General features: G+C 37.0%; 1 protein-coding gene across 6 annotated transcripts; it reads right to left on the bottom strand.

Moving 5' to 3' along the window:
- Positions 1 to 1,779: 1,779 nt before the first annotated feature.
- LOC109078875 (arf-GAP with GTPase, ANK repeat and PH domain-containing protein 1-like) lies at positions 1,780 to 20,435 on the bottom strand. Of its 6 annotated transcripts, none has more exons than XM_019094055.2 (19): positions 20,136 to 20,435; positions 12,117 to 12,175; positions 11,622 to 11,709; positions 11,425 to 11,510; positions 9,939 to 10,080; positions 9,715 to 9,849; positions 9,509 to 9,624; positions 8,565 to 8,711; positions 8,036 to 8,116; positions 7,806 to 7,910; positions 7,010 to 7,193; positions 6,811 to 6,918; positions 5,864 to 6,001; positions 5,579 to 5,638; positions 5,194 to 5,342; positions 4,198 to 4,288; positions 3,861 to 4,083; positions 3,149 to 3,416; positions 1,780 to 2,516 (listed from the first exon to the last, which is right to left on the bottom strand). In XM_019094055.2, exons 1-19 carry the CDS (start codon positions 20,296 to 20,298, stop codon positions 2,310 to 2,312), a joined length of 2,550 nt encoding a protein of 849 aa, XP_018949600.1. In that variant the 5' UTR covers positions 20,299 to 20,435; the 3' UTR covers positions 1,780 to 2,309. The 6 variants fall into 6 exon arrangements, with proteins under 6 accessions (XP_018949600.1, XP_042607087.1, XP_018949598.1 ...); XM_042751153.1 differs by lacking the exon at positions 20,136 to 20,435 and adding an exon at positions 15,084 to 17,018; XM_019094053.2 differs by lacking the exon at positions 20,136 to 20,435 and adding an exon at positions 15,084 to 17,018 and having other exon boundaries at positions 7,010 to 7,181.
- Between the last annotated feature and the right edge of the window lie 886 nt (positions 20,436 to 21,321).

Genomic DNA, 21,321 nt, shown 5'->3' with positions numbered 1-21,321 from the left:
CATTAAAATGTAATAAAATCAGGGACGGCTGTCTCTGAACTAAAGGTGCCACATTCCACCTCTGCAGAGTACGTCAATGTCCGGCTCTGGTAAGTTTTATAGTTTTAGAATATTTTAAATCCTAATGTTAATATTTCCTGCGTCAAAACCATGATATGTCAACACCGTCTTCCAATTTCTGAGGAAGTTATTTGAAACATTTAGATCAGTTTATTCTCCTGGAGCAGGTTCTGTTAGCATCTAGCATCAACAGAGAAAACAAAATGTCTACTGCATGAACTGCATTTGTTTTATGAATGAAATATCATATTTGTCAACACCGTCATATGCCACCACAGTAAGATTTTCTGTCTGATGGTGGAGACGACAGAGTTGACATTCAACACAAAGTCATCATATTTTTGTGGTTTTCAAGTCATTTTTAATTCTATAAAATATATAAATTAGTGTTTATTTTTTTCTAACAATGTATAAATACTAAATATGTGATCTGACAGCATTGCTTTTGTGGATTTTTAGTCATCACTTCTAGCAGAGTTAAGGGTGGAGGGAAAATAAGATTCAGTGAACATAAAGCTGAGGAAACATATAACACTGAATAAAACATATCTATATATAATACAGTTTGTTTGTATTCTGATCATGTGTTCTGATCATTTGTTAAGATGTTTAAATGTGAATATTAGGATCCTGGTGAATGTAAATGGATAGAGGCAACAACTAATTGTTTTATTTATTCATATAACTGTTTTTAAAAGTTACCGTGTTACCGTATGCACAGCAGACTGTTCTGAGATGAGGGAAAATAGATAATTTGTGTTCCAATGATATATCAAAATACTTAAATGTGAATCGTGAAGCTTTGTAAACAATAACATACTCACTGTTTCTTGTATCTGTTTTAATACAGATTGATTCAATGTATTTGTTCATTAAAATGACTTCAAATTCAAGCTTTTGTCACCACCTACAGATGTGTCAACTCTTTCATGTCTGTCTCCTCCGTCAGATGAATAGTTTGATAATATTTCATTATGATATTTTATATTTGTTGAGTAATTGTTGGTCACATGTGAAAGTATAATCTGTCTGCTAACATGAGAATGTGTTTTGAAACGTTAAAAACCTCTTGATTGCTGTTAAAGATAAAGTTAAAATATTATTACACAGTCCAAGGTAAAAGCCCATTTTGAAAAAAAAAGAGAGAAATTTTGGGAGGTTGAATCAAAGCATAGCTCAGTAGCTTAGTACATATAAGATACATAAGATACATTATATTGCACCCTGTTTTGTCCCACTTCTCAAGAATCAGTGGTTTAATGTTGAATGTTTTTTCGATCAGGAATCTCTCCATTTTGAACCATGACTTTCTTGCTTGAACAAATTACATTATTACAATTTTCAAAAATTCATATTGGAATATAGGCTAGATATGAACATATTGGAAAAGTAGGTGCAGCTAAGCAAACCCACGTTGCTTACTATTATCGAATGTATTCATGAATGCAAAATGCAAATATGAGATAATAAGGCCAAGAAACATTAGGCAGTCTTGCATTTATATGCATTATGAGCTCATAAAACAATAAGAATATTTTAATGCACAAAATATAAAAGTCATGTTATTCTGTCACTTGACATTTGTGTTGACACATACAGTAAGATAGCAAAATGTATATTTTAACCAGGTGATTTATCTGAAAATAAACAGGCATTAAAATGTAGAAAGATTGGCTTTTAGATAAAAAAAGATGGAGACTTAACAAGCAGTGCCAAAGAGAGGTTGAAGATCAGAGTTTATTGTCTATAATTTTTAGAAATGATGCACAATGACAAATACTATTTCTTCTTAATATAAACATGTTCATACATTACATTACCCCCAGCCATGATGTCTATTTTAAAGAACGATGACAGTCATAACGGTAAATACATTCCCTCAGATTGCTTTGGGAAACTCTCAAGCTACATTTGATTTTGTAATGAATCTATTTTACAGAATATTAATCAGCATATTTTAAATAATATTGCTTTGTAGCTGTTAAAATGTTTGTTTCCATTTTTTGAAAAAGGCATGTTGAAATTTTGTAGCTGTCATTCTAAGCCTGTTCTAACATGAGTTTCTTCTTTTCTTTTGACTTTTTCCCTTTTCTGAGGAATCCGCAGGGATAAACATACAGTATATAAATACAGCGTTGTTGGTGATATCCTGGGACAGGAATTCACAGACACACAGAACACACAACTCTGTATGAAGAAATAAAAATGTTCCTGGAGAAAATGTTTATATGATCATGAATGTTCATGGGTTACGAGACCCTCCTCCTGGAATTGACACGTCCAACACTGGTGATGCTACTTTTGCGGGACAGAACAGGTGTCGGGGAGGTGGGCGATGTCTCATTGGGGCAGCCGTGTTGGAGAAGAATCTCAGCACACTCTTTGCTGCCAGCTTGGCGTGCCAACGTCAGTGCGGTTCTACCTTGTGGATCCTTTGACTTCACATCACTGCCGTACTGTTGAGATGGAGAAGAATCTCAGCAGAAAAAAAAAATTAAGCAAAAAAAAAAAAACATTAGAAATGTGCAAATAATGCAATCCTGGAATGATTAAAATATAATTTTAGTAAGGAAATACTAGATGTAGATAAATGTGTTTCGTCATCTGTTACATCACTTGGTCAACAATGGATCCTCTGCAGTGAATGGGTGCCGTCAGAATGAGAGTCCAAACAGCTGATTAAAAACATCACAATAATCCACAAGTAATCCAGACCACTCCATCACTTAAGACCTTGTGAAGTGAAAAGCTACATGTGTGTAAAATAAATAAATCATTAAGACGTTTTTATCTTTATTTAAAACACGAGTCTTTTATCCATATTATTGCTTTCTCTAGTGAAAAAGTTGATGGACTGGAGTGGTGTGGATTACATGTGGATTATTGTGATGTTGTTATCAGGACTCTTATTCTGACGGGACCCATTCACTGCAGAGGATCCATTGGTGAGCATTTCTCCAAATCTGTACTTATGAAGAAACAAGCTCATCTACATCTTGGATGGTTTGAGGGTGAGTACATTTTCAGCCAATTTCCATTTTTGGGTGAACTATTCCTTTAACTCAAAGAAACAGGCTCAATAACTCACCCAGACCAGCAGCTGCGTCATGACCACGTCGCCCTGCTGGCAGGCCGCATGTAAAGCGCTGTGCTGCTGCTGTGCTGCTCCCTCTGGCAGGACGTTGATCACTTCCTTGGTGCTGTGCGCGAGGAGCAGCAGAAGTCTGGGAAGGTCTCTCTCGATTACTGCTTTAAGCAACCAAGTTGACATTGTGTCCTCTGAACACTGAGCCGGCAAGGGCGACACAAATGCCCGCTGTTCATATTTGGCACGGATCCACGACTCTCTCTGCTCTCTGAGACAAACACAAAGCAAAGGCCAAATTATTATCATAGTGGCTAACTGCATTAGCCATTATCTCTTAACACTGTCATGGTGAAGACTGCATCATTGCAATTTTGCATTACATTGCATTTGTATGCTTTTGGTTAATGCTGCAAAAAATCTTTTTCAAAATCATTATCTTAAAACATAGGTTTATGCATTTAGAAGCAAACTTGTTATTTTCAGAAAAAGTATTTTGAATATAAGTGTTTCTTCTGCCATTTGAATTTTGCACTGTATGCATTTATTTATTTTATTTTAACAGCCAAAATTTGCAGCATATGTTTATGTTTTTTTTATTTAGCTGTGCATGCTTCATCATTTCTTTCTGCTCTTCTTTGTGCCTTTGTAAACCAAAAATACTAAAACTAAACCACTGTCCAAAATGACATTTCTTTACATTTATTCAGCTAACCTTGTTGCCTCAGGTGTCAACTTTTGGCGCCCTTGGGTGCAGGTCTCCCAAATGCTGTTGGCCATATGGTTGCCTATAGCCGTAAGCACTTTTGTGAGTTCACTGGGCCAGTCGTCCAGGTCTAGTGAGCGCACGCGGGACAGGTGCGTCCCCAGGTTCCGGTGTATTCCCGAACACTCGATGCAGATTAGCGCACCAAGATTAAGACTCGCCCATGTTGGATCTGACAGGAGACCATAATGTTTTCATATACTGAACAATGACAGAGATCTCAACATAAAGTACTTCTTGTTGTTTACTTTTTTAATACAAGGCATTATTTCAGGACAGCACTTACTTGGTGCTCCACAGTCCACACAGAGGTCGTTCCCTTTGGCATTTCGAATGGCCTGCAGGGCAACAGCTTCACTTTGGCTGTTCCTTCGAGCCTGAGAGTTGAAAAGTAAGTCTATTATTTTGTAATATTACAGGGCAAACTGTTTGTATGTATAGTATATTGCTGCCTAACATTTATGTATGTAGGATGAATCAGCATCATTTTTGTTCCGGAAACAATCAAATGAACAAATTATTGCCTTTTATTTTAGCAGTAGGAAAAATGTTAAAGAAATAATTCACACAAAAAATTAAAATATGCTGAAAATGTACTCAACCTCAGGCAATCCAAGATGTAGATAAGTTTGTTCCCTTGTTAGAACAGATTTGTAGAAATGTAGCATTACATCACTTGCTCACCAATGGATGTGAATGGGTGCCATCAGAATGAGAGTCTAAGCAGCTGATAAAAACACCTCAAAAATTCACAAGCTATCCACATGACTCCAGTCCATCAATTAATGTCTTGTGAAGCAAAAAGCTTCATGTTTGTAAGAAACTAAAACATTTTCTCTGGTGAAAAAGTCTAAATCAGGAGAGAAAAATGCACAGTAAGAGACTGTTTACAAGCGAAAACAGTCCAAAACAGATCTAATGGACTGCAGTCATGTGAATTACTTTGGATTGCTGTGATGTTTTTAATCAGCTGTTTGGACTCTCATTCTGACGGCACCCATTCACTGCAGAGGATCCACTGGTGAGCAAGTGATGCAATGCAAAATTTCTCCAAATCTGTTCTGATGAAGAAACAAGCTCATGTACATCTCGGATTAAATTTATCCCCAAATGATCATTTTAGGGTTAACTATTCCTTTATACAGATATACTGACCATAGAAAAGTTAATGGACCTTTTGATGCTTTTTGCACATAAGTGTTCTCAAAAGCTTATAAAGGTTTGTGCAGTAAATGTTTGTCAGGCTGATAAAGATCAGATACATTTTTATTGCCCTCTTTACCTTATTTCTGCTCTCACAGCTCTGTAGACTTGCAAGGATCTGGCTTTCTATGGCCTGAACCCAGGCGTCTCTGTCCTCTTGACTTTGGGCTTCGAAATGCCAGCTCTGTCCTGTGCTGGATATGATGATGAAGTCTGCGCTCTCCTCTTCTGTTTGGGCGAGAGCAACAGTTATTTACACAAGAGGAAGGGATCAATAAAAACACCCATTGTGTCCTCAGCCTAATGTATCGTCTTAGTATAATTATGTGTTTGAGAGAGACAGGAACACGGACAGAAACACTCAGATCCATTTGCTGTAATCTAATGATGTGACAAGAGATGGACATGGACACATACTGCAAGACAGAGTCAGCTCAGCCACTCGGTTCATACATCCATGTTACCTGTTTTGTTAATGTTTCTCAAGCTACCAAAGCTTTTTAATTTCCACATTTTGCGCTTGGCTGCGGTGCAAGAAATTAGTCCAGGGCGGCAGAGGATAAGAGGAAAGAAAGGAAGAAAAGACAGAGGAAAGAAAGAAGTAAAAGGACCTTAAAGGAAGCAATTAATCAGGCCCACATTGAAAAAGAGAGGAAAGCATATTCACCATAGTACTAATAATGATTGCTTTATCGGTGAAACTGAATCATTGTGGTGTCTGGTAATCTTTCATAAATCTGATCTCTTACCCTCAGCCTGCCCAGCCGCAGCGTCTCCTTTCAAGTTAATACTTCTGTTTCGTTTTTTCTTCTTCCTGTCAGTCATTGGAGAAGACAGGATCTGGTCTTTTCCTAAAGGAGGACTTGTAGCCCCCTCAATACTCGAGTCTGTTAAGATGATACAAAAGAGATGCCAGAAATGTCAAAACATTTCCTGCATAAGATTTGGAACCATTCTGATGATAAGTCCACCCCCAAAATATAATCACATTTGTATTAATTGTATTGAGTATATTTAATTATAACAACATTAATACAACAGCATTTTATAACATTTACTGTATATAATTTTATTTATAAGGTATATTTTACTATATTTAATTTTTTTGTAATGAATCATATTTACAGTATCAAACATGCACATTAACATTGAATGTAACTTATAAAACTAATGCTGCCAGTCATCAACCTCTGTATTTAACTAAATATTTTGGTACAAAAATTGGTGAAAATTTCATTGAATAATATGACTATTGACTATAAAATGAATAGATCTGCATATGAACCAACAACTGAAGTGAAACTAAATGATGGAAATAAAGTGCTGATGAGCTACTGTCATTGTCCAGTTAGTAGCGTTTCTACTTTTAAAGGAATTGTTTCCCCAAAAATTATCATTTTGTCATCATTTACTTAACCTCATGTCAAATCTGTATACGTTTCTTTCTTATGTTGAACACAAAAGAAGATATTTTGAAGAACCAAACAGTTGTTGGTCCCTATTGACTTACATATTAGGGAAAGAAATACTGTGCAAGTCAATGGGGACTAACTATTTGATTACCAGCATTCTTCAAAAAATTAGAAATAAATCCATACAGGTTTTAATTTTTAGGTGAACTATTCCTTTAAATAGTTATTCTTCAACACTGTTACAGGAAGAATGAGTAGAAACCATAAACAAAATATTTACGTACCCACACTGAAGCCTTTATTAGACACAGAAGACGGGCAACGTTTGACCTTCTGATCATTATGAAATGACAAACCACTTCTTGAGGCCTCTTCTACAGTCAGAAGATTTGCTGAAAAAAAAAAACAGAAATCATGGCATTGAGAAATCTTTCAAACTGATTTATTTGTGATTGAGTACATTTGAAAATGAGAGAGATTTACATGTAGCTCCCCCTTCGGATGACTGCTTGTCTTTACTGAGTCCATTTACACCGGGTGCAGGGACGAGAGAAGGGCCAGGGGACGGTCCACCGGGAGTAGCTGCGCGATGAAGACGCTTTCCTGGCACCTTCACTGTAACTCGCAATAAGTCCATCTCCTTACCTTGAGCATTCTGCAAAAACTCCTGCAGTCACCAAAATGCATATATACTATGAGCAATAGTTACACAATCTAGAATACGCCGGTTCTTTTCTACAGCCAGAAATAGCACAACATAAAAGCTTTGGGTTTTGAAATGGTTTTATAAATACTATAATGCAAAATAATGCAAGTACCATTGATCTTTAAAAAATAAAAAATAAAAAATAAAAAAACCTTGGACCAACAAACAGAGTAATATTTGAAAAGATTTTCTGGATTTTAATGATTACAACCAAATAAAAAATACATACCCAAAATATTATAATATTATAGAATTCTATAATAGAAAAATAATATTTTACAGAGTACTTTCCATTTAACTTTTTAAGGCAGTTCAACTTGATTTACTAAAATAACTAAAACTTAAATAAAAATGTATAATATATAATAATAATATAATAACAATATTATTAAATAATTCTTTAAAAATAATAAATAATAACATTTAATACTTACTAAATTAAATTAAAAAAATTACACTACATGCATCTAATAAAGCTAAAAAAAAATGTGGTTATAAAAACAGAAGCGTACAGGAAGCATTCATTGCTCTGTAAACAGAAAACCGTCTGAATTGCAAAGCAGCCTTACTCACATTTATATTTGAATGATACATAAGCATGCCGTTGTTTGACAGCGTCACATACTTCTTCTTCCACTCCTTATTTAAAGAGCGTTCACTGCGTTTCCACAAAGTTCCCTAACAAAGAAAATGCATTAATGTTTTTCAGAATGCAATGAGATTCAGATATTTTAAAGTGTCTTCTACACGTCCAAAAACTTTCTGGGGCCACACAGAAGTCAATGCCGACGTCTTACACTCACCTGTTTAATAGGAACTGATCGACTGCTCATGTCACTTCTGCTATCAGAAGCTCTTTTTTCAGAGTCACTCCCGCGACGGTTCTAAAATAACAGACACGTTAAATAAAGTACAAATGAGAGGAAGGTGAAACATAAAGGAAGGAAACAGATGTGACTCATGAGATGAGGTGAATTTCAGAGTGACAACGAGAGTTCACAGACAGAAACTATAGGACATAAATAAAGTCATGCTTCTGCTTTATTGTACAGCATTTGAAGGTGGAGTGTGAAATTTCTGCACCAAAAAGAAAACAATGACTGTTTTTGAACAGGTTTCCCAGTCTGCCATTTGTTAAATTGGGACAGAATAAATTATTTTAACATCAAAAAATGGCACACATCATCTCTGATAATTCATTCAGATATACGTCCAATTGTATTTTAAAATATGGATGATATACTATCAAATTGTCTGTACAGTTTCACTGGTGTTGCACAAAATCTACCTGGCAAGATTTTATACACTTTGTAATGAGCTCAAAGAACTAACCGCAAATAAAGATGTCCGTCGTCGGGGCAGATTTCTTTGCGAGCCCCCATCTCCACTTGCCCCACCCCGTATGTCTTTGTGACTTATCACAGGGGTAGAAGGCAAAGAGGAGGGGTAGTCACTACTACTCTGACCCCCATTACTGGCCTAAGAGAGGATGATGGGATGAAGAGAAGAATGAGACAGAAGTTGTAATGGTGAATGTTTGATGAAGACAAGAAAAGTTTCACAATCACACAAAACAGTCAAATACTCAACAACAGGAGTGTAAAAATGTGCGATGCATTGGTTGGCATTATTCTAATTCTTTCTGCATAGCATATAAGTAAGCAAAGAATATTTAATGAATCAGATCAGAACATTGCAAATTTTTACACTTCAACGATATTGACAGAACAACACCATCACGGTTTTAATTAAAATACTTCACAAGAATTGTAATGATAAAAGTGTCAATCTCACAAAGAAATGTCCAGGTCATATTTAAAATGTAATGAAAAACATTTTAAAATATTTTAAATATTTAAAATGAAAGATATTTTAATATATATATATATAATATATATATATATATATTTATAATATATTAAAATGAAAAAAAAATGATTTAAATTAAATTAAACACTTAAATTAATGTAATGACTTATATATATATATATATATATATATATATATATATATATATATATATTATAAATATATTAAATATTTATATATATATATATATATATATAATTCATTACATTAATTTAAGTGTTTAATTTAATTTATTATTTACATCTTTTTTTCTTTAGATTTACATTTACATATTTTTTGCATAACAGTAATGACAATTAGATTTTTTCCCCCCACAATTATAACTGAAAGAAAGGAGAAAGTGACATTTTTGACAGCTTTCATGAGATTCATCCAAGCATCAGACAGACTCATGAGGCCTGAGATACCTGTCCGGGCCCTGACACTGGAGTAGAGGCCCCTGAGTGACTCGGAGAGTTTGGGAGGGATTTACAGGAGGCCAGAAGGGCAGCTTGCTTCTTGGCAGCGACAATCTTGTGAGTCACTAAGTGGGAAACAAGATTGTCCAATCAACACTTGCATCCTGTTCAAAAGTATTGTGCTATTTTAGCCCCTATTTTGAGACGAAACTCACTTTCATTAAATACCCTGTCCACATTAAGACCATATGTAGCACAGGTCTCAAAATAAGTGCAGCGACGCACATCTATACACAGCTGCTGGACTCTCTTGTCCTCAATCACACGGGCATTAGTGCTACTAATCTTATCTGCAGGAAGAAAAACAAACATAGTGTTTGTACATAACGTCTTATCGCTCAATATATCACCCCGAAACCGAGACAAAAGTAGCTCTTACCTTGCGTTCCAACCGCTATAAAGGGGATTTCTGCTATGTTACGATGTGCCCTTAGCTCACTGTAGTTCTTGTATACATCCTGGAAACTTGCTTCATTTTCCAGACTAAAAACTAGGATGACCCCATCAAGCCAGTTGCAGAGCTACAATCACAAATTAGGAATGAAAAAGATGGAAAAAGGGAATAGCTTTTTAAGGATTAGTTCAACTAAAAATGAAAATTTGCTGAAAGTTAATCACCCTCAGATTTGGAGAAATTTAGCCTTCATTATAGCCAGAAGCAATGGTTTAAAGTTTAAATGCCTTAATGATGGATTTGTTTCTTATAAACGTAGCATTTTGGTTCGCAAGATGTTAATTGATGGGCTGCAGTCATGTAGATTACTTGTGGATTATTGTGATGTTTTTATCAGCTGTTTGGACTCTCATTCCTGTGGCACCCATTCACAGCAGAGGATCTATTGGTAAACAAGAGATCTAATGCTAAATTTCTACAAATCTGTTCTGATGAAGAAACACACTCATCTACATCTTGGATGGTTTAAGGGTGAGTGAATTTTCAGCCAATATTTTGGGGTGAACTATTCCTTTAAAATAGAATACCCTAATGTTCAAAAGTTTGAGGTCAGAAAAGTTAAGATTTTTTTCAGAATTCATACTTTTATTTAGCGAAAATGTTTTAAGTTGTTCAATTGTGACAGTAAAGATATTTATATTGTTACAAAAGATGTCAATTTCAAATAATTGCTTTTCTTTTGAACTTTGTCTTCATTAAAGAATCCAGAAAAAATGTAACAAATTTTCTACAAAACAATTTAGCAGCTGTTTTCAAAGTTGACAATAATCAGAAATGTTGCTTGAACAGCAAATCAGCATATAAGAATGATTTCTGAAGGATCATATGACACTGAAGACAATGCAGTTATGCTGAAAATTCAGCTTTGGAATCAAAGGAATAATTCACATTTGAAAATATATTCAAAAAATAAACTTGTAATAGTGTTCTACAATATTACTGTTTTTACTTTATTTTTGATCAAATAAATGCAGCCTCGATGAATCTGATTTATTTCAAAAACATTTTTTAAAAAGTTACTGAATCCAAACTCTTGAATGTAAGTTTAAACTTGTGAGTTTTCATCTTTTGGCATTATAAGGCCCCAAAATATACTCTACATGAATATGTGCAGGAAAATGTTTCTTGCTACGCAAGCTCAATATTGGGCATTCAAAATGTGTCAGAAGCAATTCATAACAAAACATAATGCTTAATATTTCCTATATTTGCTGTTACGTAATTGCATAAATTCTTTTTCAGTTTCTAGTTAAACACATCTGGTTTAATGGGCCAGACAACTTGCTGGTGGTTTATTACCACCACATGACTGTTAAATATAAAAAAGAGGAAGATGCAAACTTTAACCATATATTTACTGTCTTGCATACTGTGTTTCTGTCTCAAGTGTACTTGGCAGAAATAAACACACCTGTGCACTTGGTGGACCAGATTCCTCTCGGATCAGCAATAAATGATTCTGTCCCTCCACCAGCACCTCTTTTTTATACCTTCCGCCTTCCAGAGAAAAAAAAGAGGACAAAAGTGAAAGATAAGATAACAATAACGCCCCTAAACGGTTAAAATGACAGTCCTCACAGCACAGATGAGAAACAACGAAGTTCTCACCCTCATGAGACTCAAGTGGAAGATAACTTCCTGTGATGAATCTGTTTACCAGAGCAGATTTTCCGCTGCGAAGGCTACCCAGAACCACCTGAATTCGGCAGAAACATAATATTCTTACTCCAGAAAAACAAAATTTATATAAGTATGACAATGTTTAGATCTCATCTGAAACTCCTGAGGACACATTTGAGACTACTAGGGTCTTTTCCCATGAGAAGCATAAGCAGGATTTAAGCAAAAGTCTCAATTTATACACTTTTAATTTTGTTGGTGTTTAGAAGAAACATTCTGGATTTGAAAGAGATCTCATCTGAGATTTGTTTTTTCCTAGAGGCAACTCAACGGTATGACAAAAATTAAAAAGAAATCTTTTTAGTGTACTTAACCAACTGAAATATTGTTTTCATAGATGTACGCCAAAAATGATTTGAAATGGATGTTTTCATGCTTAAGGATTTTAAAATAAATAAATAAATAAATAAGTGTTTTTCTCACCAATCGCAGTTCTGGAATAGCACGAGTTAGGGTCCATTCCTGGCTATTGGCACATGATGCTGGAAAAAAAAAAAAGTAATAGTTAAGTCATACCTTCAAATCAACGACAAAAACACCTCTCCCCCATGCTATGACACTGCAGTGTGTTTGAGAGGCTTTTAATGTGTTTTAATGTGTTGCAATGCAGTTTCTAAGGGGTTTTGGGTGGTTTTCAAAGTAAAAAAAAACATCTGTCTCCAAGTTTTATATTCTATATTTAACAGGGTGACCCCATTTGACTAAAGTGTCGGGGTTAGTTTTACCTGCAGTCACCAAACTCATTGTCATTAAGCCGGACAACTTACTAAACTTTAGTCATTAGCTCCGCCCAACAGGAAATAGGCTGTTTTAGACTGAATTTGGATTATTTTTCAAGCTTTTAAACACTCATGTGATCATCACCAAACTTAGTCAACATTACACCAAAACATCGAAGATGCCGAAAAAGATTTTTAATATCTCAAAAGGTATTCCACTGTCATGGTATTAAACCAATGACAAGAAGAAGGTAAACAGGAAAAGTCTCGTATCTAAGTGCAGATCAATTTGGGGTTCTATATTTGGTCATATTCTGGTCTGCATTAGAGGTGCTTAGCAAGCACCACTAATAAAAGTGCAACAGAAAAATAGATGAATGAATCATATAACAGAAAATGGAATGGGATATGTGCTGATTTATGAATATTATGCATTTCTGTTTTCCAAAAAAGATCTCTCATATTGATCTATAGTTTAAATCCCCTCGTTCTGAACCTTAATGTTAGTGACGTGAAACTTAAGATGACTCACTTACAGGAAGAGCAAGTCTGACATGATTTTATGATTACACGGTGATCACAACACTCACTGAGCAGCAGGATTGACCTTATCATGTCACGTCTCACCACGTTATTTTTCGTGACTATCAAAGTCAGGTCAGGCCTTAGGCTACGTTCTGATTCAAACACCAAGCTGTGTCCATTTAAACACAGATCAGGCGTTGCCCTTCTGTTGCACATTTCTATGCTGCATCGAAGTGCATTTTGATCGCACTGTAGCCTTGGATGATGGTTCATCTGGAGGTGTTATAAATCTCTGAAAATTCACAGGGCGTGAAGGACTGCAGGTGTATCTGTGCAGCAATGAGCATGGAGTTCCCACACCCCTCTCTGCTTTATATTGGAAGTCTTAGCACACGCGCACTACTTTTCACCAGCGGTTCAGACCCGGCACTCAGTGATAGACGGGCATATCACCTCATTTTTTTGTGTGCCTTTACAGCTGTGGGTGCATCAAGCGGTGGATGAGATGCTTTTGTTCGGTGCAATACACTCTTGTGACTAGCGTGGACTGATTAAAGCATCTCACGATGCACAGATGCAGGAGTTCACAGCTTACGCTCTGAGTTGGCACTCATGTCGTTTGCAGTTTCCTCTCTCACGCGCCACCCACAACACAGAGGAAGAGGTTTAACCCCCTCCGAATTCAGCGCAATTCTATGAGGTCATTGTACGGCAGGGCACATCAGGAGTCGAGCCAGTGCGGTTAGACAGTGCGATCCTTATGTGCAATATACCACACGCCACCCCTTCCATCTAAACGGACGCTCTATGTGTCAAATTCTAAAGCTAGTCTCTCTCGTTTTCAAAAGGACCCCTCCTCGCATACCCTCACTCCCATTCATTTCATCTGTGGCTCGCTCCCTGGCATAACACAGCCACACAACAGGCAACTCTCTCAGCCCTCCCTGTTGCCATGACAACCCCACCTCCAGCCACTGCTTCTGTTCAGTCGGAGAACACATACGTAAATATTTTGTGTGCGCATGCGTTGTGTGTATAGACACATCAGACCTTTTGCTTGTAGGATATAGACCACACACCCCTATACTGAGTTGTGCAATTGAGCAATTACCAATTCTATCTTAGCAAATGAAGAGCCTAATTATCAAATCTATATTGTCGAGAAATATAGACGTTGTTTGAAATGAATCCTTTGTTAAACAAGCTCTGCATATAAATGAGTTCAAGGCATCTCTGCGACATTAGAAGCAAAACCGACTTCCTTTGCTCGGGTGGGTTTGAAATGCATGTGGCAAAAGTGAAGCTTATTCATCCAGCTGCCTGTGGATTCAGATAATGCCTGCGTCTAAAACCAATGCTTTACCTCCAGTTTAGAGTGCTAAAATTCATGGCTGGATATGGTTTGAAATTAAACCAGGCTGGTGATGAAAGGATTGAAGCTTCCGTGAAAGAATGAGATCAGAATACAGGAAGTGGGCGGAACATCAAAGATGGGATTAGGATGTTGGGTAAAATTATGATGCCTGTGGCATGGGTATTATCAAATTTGTTTCCCATTCCATTTTTTTCCAGTGCAGAAACAGAAACAGTAGGGGTGGTTATAAAGAAAAGGCTTGTATGCTTTCAGTGTCTTAAATCTACATCCCTAGGCATTAGAATTAATAAAACCAGAATTCCCCTAAATGTGTGTATAGATTCCACATGTCAGTTTTTAAAATGAATGTGAACTTAAACAAAAAGACACTATCAGTTGAATAAATAACAAAAAGTGTCATCAAACCTGTATGTCTTTTTTTCTTTCTTGGAATACAAAATATGTTTTTAAAAAAAATTCCTTTTTTCCAGACAATAAAAATCAGTGGGGTCCAATATTGTTTTAGAATCTTTCACTGCATAGACAAAAACACGTTTTTAAAAATATCTCCTTTTGTGTTCCACAGAAGAAATAAAGTCATTTGGGTTTCTGAATGGCACCATTTTGGGTTGAACAATCCCTTTAATGTAAATGTAGCATTTAGAAAACTTGCTGGTGCATTTCAGACATTCATAAACAAGGAAGCCCTCATTTACAAAATGTGAAACAATCCTACTTCTACTTATCTGAGTGTTTAAGTTGTGTATGGATGAGTAAGTCATGTTCTCCTACCTTCTTCCTCACTGGATTCCCTCTGAATGGTGCTATAGACTGGGGTCACAATGGTTGCACTGGTTGCAACTTGAGTGCTCTTGGTAAAAATGCCACTAATAAATCTCAGCATCTTGCGGTCACGTGCTGAAGCCCCCTGGGACTGAGCTGTTCTAAAGTCTGCTACCATTTGACCACCTTTGCACTTCAGGAGGTCCTCAGACAGACAGTTCAGGTCACTGTTGTCCAAGGTGCGACTCTTTCCTTTGCGTTGAGGCTTGCTAATCAAGGCGACAGGGGTCGGAAGAGATGTAGATCCCGCCTTTAATCTCTCAGCTCGAGGGCTTTGGGTTCGCATGGCTATGATGTCCCCTTCAGTGGGCCTCTTCATCCCAACAACCCCTTTGAGGTCTTCATCACAAGGTTTCACTTCGCTTACAGCCCATGATGCCCGAAAAGATCCAGGAGTCGGGCTGTTTGGGGACTGGATCCTGGTCCGACTGTCCTTACGGTCAAGGCTCTTGGAGGAGGCATGGATACTCTCTCTGGACTCTTTGAATTCACGGCCACTGCCGTGAGCTTTAAGGAGAGACACGGGCCGCTGGGTTGCACGGACTGGGATGTCACCAAGATGCCTGGCTACATCCCGGGGAAAAGAGGTTTGAGGCATTCCAGTGGATTCTCTGGCTCTTCCATTCTCAGTGGAGGGTGAGATCATTGATTTTTGGGGATGAACACCATCTGCAAAAAGTGCCTTTTCCTCCCTTGGGCTTTGGAGTGTTTCCTGTTCCACTGAGAATTTGACAGATTCTCCAGCTTCCAGCTCAACAGCCTCACCCATTTTCTGCCGTTCCTGGCCCTCATTATTGGATCCAGCATGCTTGAGATGTTTCGCTCCATCAGAATCGTACACTGCTCCCCCCACACCTGGCCTGGACCTCTCCAACTCATTCTCCTCAGTGGTTTCTACCTTCACCAGCGTGAGGGAGATAAGGTAGGTGGTTTTTGACTGTGACGTCCCGGTTCGGTTCATGTGGTCCAGAATTTCTCAACAGACCGAGCACAGAAAATAAATTAAAAGAGTCAAATAATCTTGTTCAATGTCTTCCACAGCAGAAAGAAATCACAGAAAGAGACAATTCAGGCAAGTATGTCAAACAGAAGTGAACCGTGACCTCGTTCCCTAGAGTGGGAAAAAATTTAGCTAATGTCCTTTGTGCTCTTTCACACCTTCATGTTTCTTCCCAGACCTTATTCTCTTCATTTTGCTGTCCTCTCACACCTATTTTAAGCATGCAGACATGTGCCCACCTCTCCACACCTGCATGAAAAGCATGCTCCCGATTCCATTGACTACATTCAACAAGAGGCAGATTCGAAGGCAAAAATGACAATGCACGAGATAGAAACCGGATCGAAAATTCCTTCAAGGACGACAAAGAGTAAAATTACATCTGAGAGACATGCAGAACTGGTAACCTCAGATCAAGGCACATCGTTTCACCAACCTGCTTCACGGCGTGCGCAGGAGACACTGACAGACTGAAGAGTCAAACTGGGGAGTCAGTCTACATGCCACATGGATCGGTGCAAACGTTCACGGCAAGTCCACAGAGAGAGATCCCAGTGTCCCCACACAGAGTCTATCCATCACACCTCCAGTGATCGGTGCGTCAAGCAGTTGGGGATGTCAATAAAGCAGACACGCAAGACAATCATTCTTCGTTCTAGAGAGGAAGCTGCATCTCACGCCAAAGGTTTAGACGAGTCACGCATCATGAACAAGGGTCCCTTTAGATCTCTCCAGTGGAAGGTCTTCTTCAAACCCACGCAGAACAGTACCATGCAGGAATACCCTGCTCTCTCCATCTCCTGCTTCTCTCTCTCTCTCTCTCTCTGCCCTTGTCACCAGCCAGACAGCTCCCAGCCCCTGCTTTCCACAGCCTGCTACCCCCTCCTCTCGCTCTCCCTCCCTCCCTCTCTTGCCTTCTCCCTCTCTTTTCTCTTGCTTGCACACTCTCTCCTGCTTAAAAAGCGAGAATTAGTGATGTGTTGAGGAATAAAGACAGACTGTAAAGCTTGCGAGGTTCTGACAGGGAAAGATGGTCAACCGCACAAGAAAAACACAAATATGTGGGTACGTGCAAAGCTAATCGAGACTGACACATCAATCAAGCAAATTTTGCACCAGTGCCGTATCAGGCAGCAATGTGCCACATATCACAGTCACAGTCAGTACAGTGATTCAGGAGCCGCCGTGTCCCCCCACCTTTTCTTTCCTAGACACTGAGCTTGCTTGTTACCAAGGTATTCCGAGGCTAAACTCCTCCTCCTTCATGCACTGATTCTATCTAGTCTCTGGCTCCCATTCACTATCTCCATATCTTACCCCCTGCTCTGTGCACTCACTGTCCTTGCCAAGGTGTGTATGAATGAGCAAGTGATTGTTAAGGGCATGCAATATTGACAAATTTATTGACTGATCTGTTTGTCAAGTGGGCTTGATTAAATTGTACATTGAGTAAATACTACACTTGAATTGATTCAATACACTCTCAGAAAAAAGCTGTACAAAAGCTGTCTCTGGTGCAAAACCCTTTCAAAAGGTACTAATATGTACCATTTAGATATAGTATGTACACCTTACACCTTAAGTACTAATATGTACCTCCAAGATACTAATATGAACCTGTTAGGGTACAAAGGTGTACCTTTTGAAATATCACCTCAGTGACAGCTTTGGTACCTTTTTTCTGAGAGTGTAGCAGGGATGAGAGTAAAAAAAAAAAAGCTGTTCCATGCAAAACTATTTAGATATCTGGAGAAAAAAAATGACATCACCCCATTGAAATGATATATATATTTGAGGAATAATCTTGTAGAGGAAGGAGTTGTCTTTTTATTGACAGTCATATTGAGTTTACAGATCAATAATATATGCTATTGATTGCTATCAGTCATGAAGACAGGTGTCATATAGAACACAATTCAATTTCGGAAGATGGCATTCAGTTATTTGTTTGAATGGCTCTCATTTTCTTTTCTTGCTTCTTTATTGATTAGTGGATTAGTCACTATTACTATTGCTCATAGTTAAGGTTAGGGATTAAAAAAAAAAAACTCTTAAAGGGACAGTTCACCCAAAATTCCCCACTGAGATGTTTTTCAAAATATCTGATTTTGTATTCCACAGAAAAACAAAATGCATACAGGCTTGGAATGGCATGAGTAGCTTAAATTCTGAAAGAAATTACCCTAGCAACCAACCGACTACAAGATGCTAGTCTAGCAGCAACCTAGAAACCTCTCAAAATAACTGAATAGCAACATCCTGACAAGCACAGGCAAACGTTACTCACATTGTCATCAGAAAACACAAAGCACTACTTTGTTTATATATAGAATATATATATTATATATATATATATATATATATATTTGTAATTATATATATATATATATATATATATATATATATATATATATATATATAGAACATATATAGTATTGTTCTGCTAACTATAAAATTTCACAGTAAACATCTCTGATCCGGAGATCTCACACTCATAAATATATTTTCCCCTTTCTCTTTCTTCCCTAGTTTGTTGTCACTCTGCCTGTCTCCCACTCTCTTGGCTCCCTGCAGAAAGCAATATTTAAATGTGTCAGTCCTATTCTCAAATCCCTATGCTCAGAAGCAGACAGCAATGACTTCCCCTTTACCATTTCCTTCACTTTTATTTTATTCCCATCAAGCATAATTTGAATCATCATATGACTATGTGGGCTACATAAACCATTAAACCAACTTTATTTACAGACATCATTAGTGATGCTGGTTACTGCAAGTGAACAAATGGAAAACAATAAAATGGGTAAAAAATCTAGGGACTATATGATAGAATAAATATCATAAGAAACCAGAATACCTCAGAGACCACCCAGAATATCTTAACATCACTGTGGCAAGTTTTAAATACAGTACAGAAGATATCTTGTTTTAATTTTAGTTCTGGCTTACAGAAAAATAAGATGTGAGATTATACCCATAAAGTCTTCATATTGAGCCATTGCGACGGCTGCATATAACGCTTACAAGAGGAAGTGCGAGGAGGAAGTAAATTAAAAGGAGGAGTATCAACAAGCACTATATTAAAGATGCATTAGTCAGTGACACCATATGTTCTGACCTTAAAATATGCAAATATGCAAAAGTCAATGCTTACAGCTAACACAGTATATAAATGTTTATAAATGTATAAAAGTTCATAATTGAACTTTATGTCCTGCTCGATCGATGCCACATTAAATCAAATCAGACAACAAATTTCCCAAAACAAAACAAAACAAAAAAAGTGTAATCTCGTGGAACTAAAAATAATTAGGTCAGATACTAAGCATAAGAGTAGCACTCAATAGACAGGTGGTGCCTGAGATGGAGAGGATGTGGCTTTCGTGGGCAGCAAGAGAGCGTCAGACAGGAAATGGACCAGCACTTCGTGTTCAATAGCTTGCCAGCATGACGACGTCTCTAAGATGGTGCTAATGTTTCAACCTGGGCCTCTTTAAATTAACATCCACCATTCTGATTCTACATCCGGACTGTAGTAGTAACAGTTCATCATCACAGACTAATGGAGGAGCATGTGCATTTGGAGACGTCTGCTGGATGTATAATTCAATTTAACATGAGTTATAAGATTTATGTTCCTTTTTATCTGTCTGCCTTCTCTAAAATATACATTTGGGACATTTTATAATATGACATTATTACAAAACTCAAGATAACGAATATAATACTGAAAAAAAAGTAACAATCAATAGCAGTCAAAAGCCTTATTCCTCGGAAATGTGAATTTTAACTTACACAAGGAGCTTATGAACGATTAGTAAACTTGTTTTCTAGATATGAAATACTATCAGAATAAACTCGAACAACATGCAAGTCAGTCTTGGTACGTCTATAGACCCCTAAAGACCCTAAAGTCAATATCACACCTTGCGAAACGATTTAAGGGAATCTATCAGCAAGTGTTTTAGGGGACAAAAGAAGTAATTTTATGACAGGCTCACCTTGAATGCTGTGGAGGAAAACCTTTAGTCCTGTTCTGAGCTGCTGGTCCTCAACCCTCTCCAACTGTTTGAGAAATTTGTTTATGGTCTTTTGCAAGCTTTCATGTCTTCTCACCTCAGCTCTAATTGCAGTCGAGTGTGTAACTTTATTTGTGCTATTCATATTTAGACCAATGTGACTGCTCAAAATGCATGGAGTTTCTCCTGTAACCCATCAGCATTTCCTGCCCGTTCTCTCATGTCAATGTCACGTACAGAGGCAGAAAGCAGTTCAGACTCTAGGTATGCAGCTCAGAGCAGAAGTAGTTTTGCTTGCATGAATTTCCTCTCTCTCTCTCTTTCTCTCTGAATGCACTTCCTGATTTTAAAAAGTGTCACCATCTCATAGGCTGCTTTCTTGCAAACAGGATTTTGTGGTAAATTCAAGGCAACCGTTACAAAAAATAATAAGACTTTGGTTTCAAACTGCAAATAAGGTTTCAAAAAGACATACTCATGTTTATTTTTAGATTTAGAGCTGCAATGGTAAAACCTCAGTACCTGATATGCAGAAAAAAAAACAAACATATTATGATACTGTACCAATGATACAAACACTTTTTATAAAGGTTGTGTCAGGACAGATTGTTTTAATGTTACACATTTTAATTACACAATAAACAAATAACAATCAATTAATTGTTAGATTTTTCTTTTCATTTTTCTTTTTTATATTTCATATAATAGGCTATTTAATAGTATGTTCCTATTATGACCACTTATTATGATTATGCTATAAGGTAAATTGGGGCTAACTGTAACATGCTGTTTGTCAGAAATGTGTATTTTTTAACAAATAATTAAATTCGGTCACATTTATATCTGGGACAATATAAGTGTTACAAGTTTTATCATTATTATTTAAAAATGACTTAATTTATTATTTATAATAGGCTGTCTGTTATTGGCTTAACAGACAGCCTATTATAAAGTTATTTTATTTTTTATATTTCATATAATATGCTTTAATAATGGGTAACCATTGAGACAACTTATTCTATACAGTGTCAACATGTCGCTTTATTTTGTACTAAATATTTTAATGTTAGTGCCTACATAAACTGACATTCAGAAATAAACCTAGTCTGAGAAATAGTAACTTGACTGAAATGTGTGACAATTAGCCTCAGCCTACCCCATACAACTC

The sequence above is a fragment of the Cyprinus carpio genome, chromosome B23, assembly GCF_018340385.1.
Source record: "Cyprinus carpio isolate SPL01 chromosome B23, ASM1834038v1, whole genome shotgun sequence".
In the NCBI taxonomy this organism is placed as follows: Eukaryota; Metazoa; Chordata; class Actinopteri; order Cypriniformes; family Cyprinidae; genus Cyprinus; species Cyprinus carpio.
This window is presented reverse-complemented; position numbering and strand designations above follow the sequence as displayed.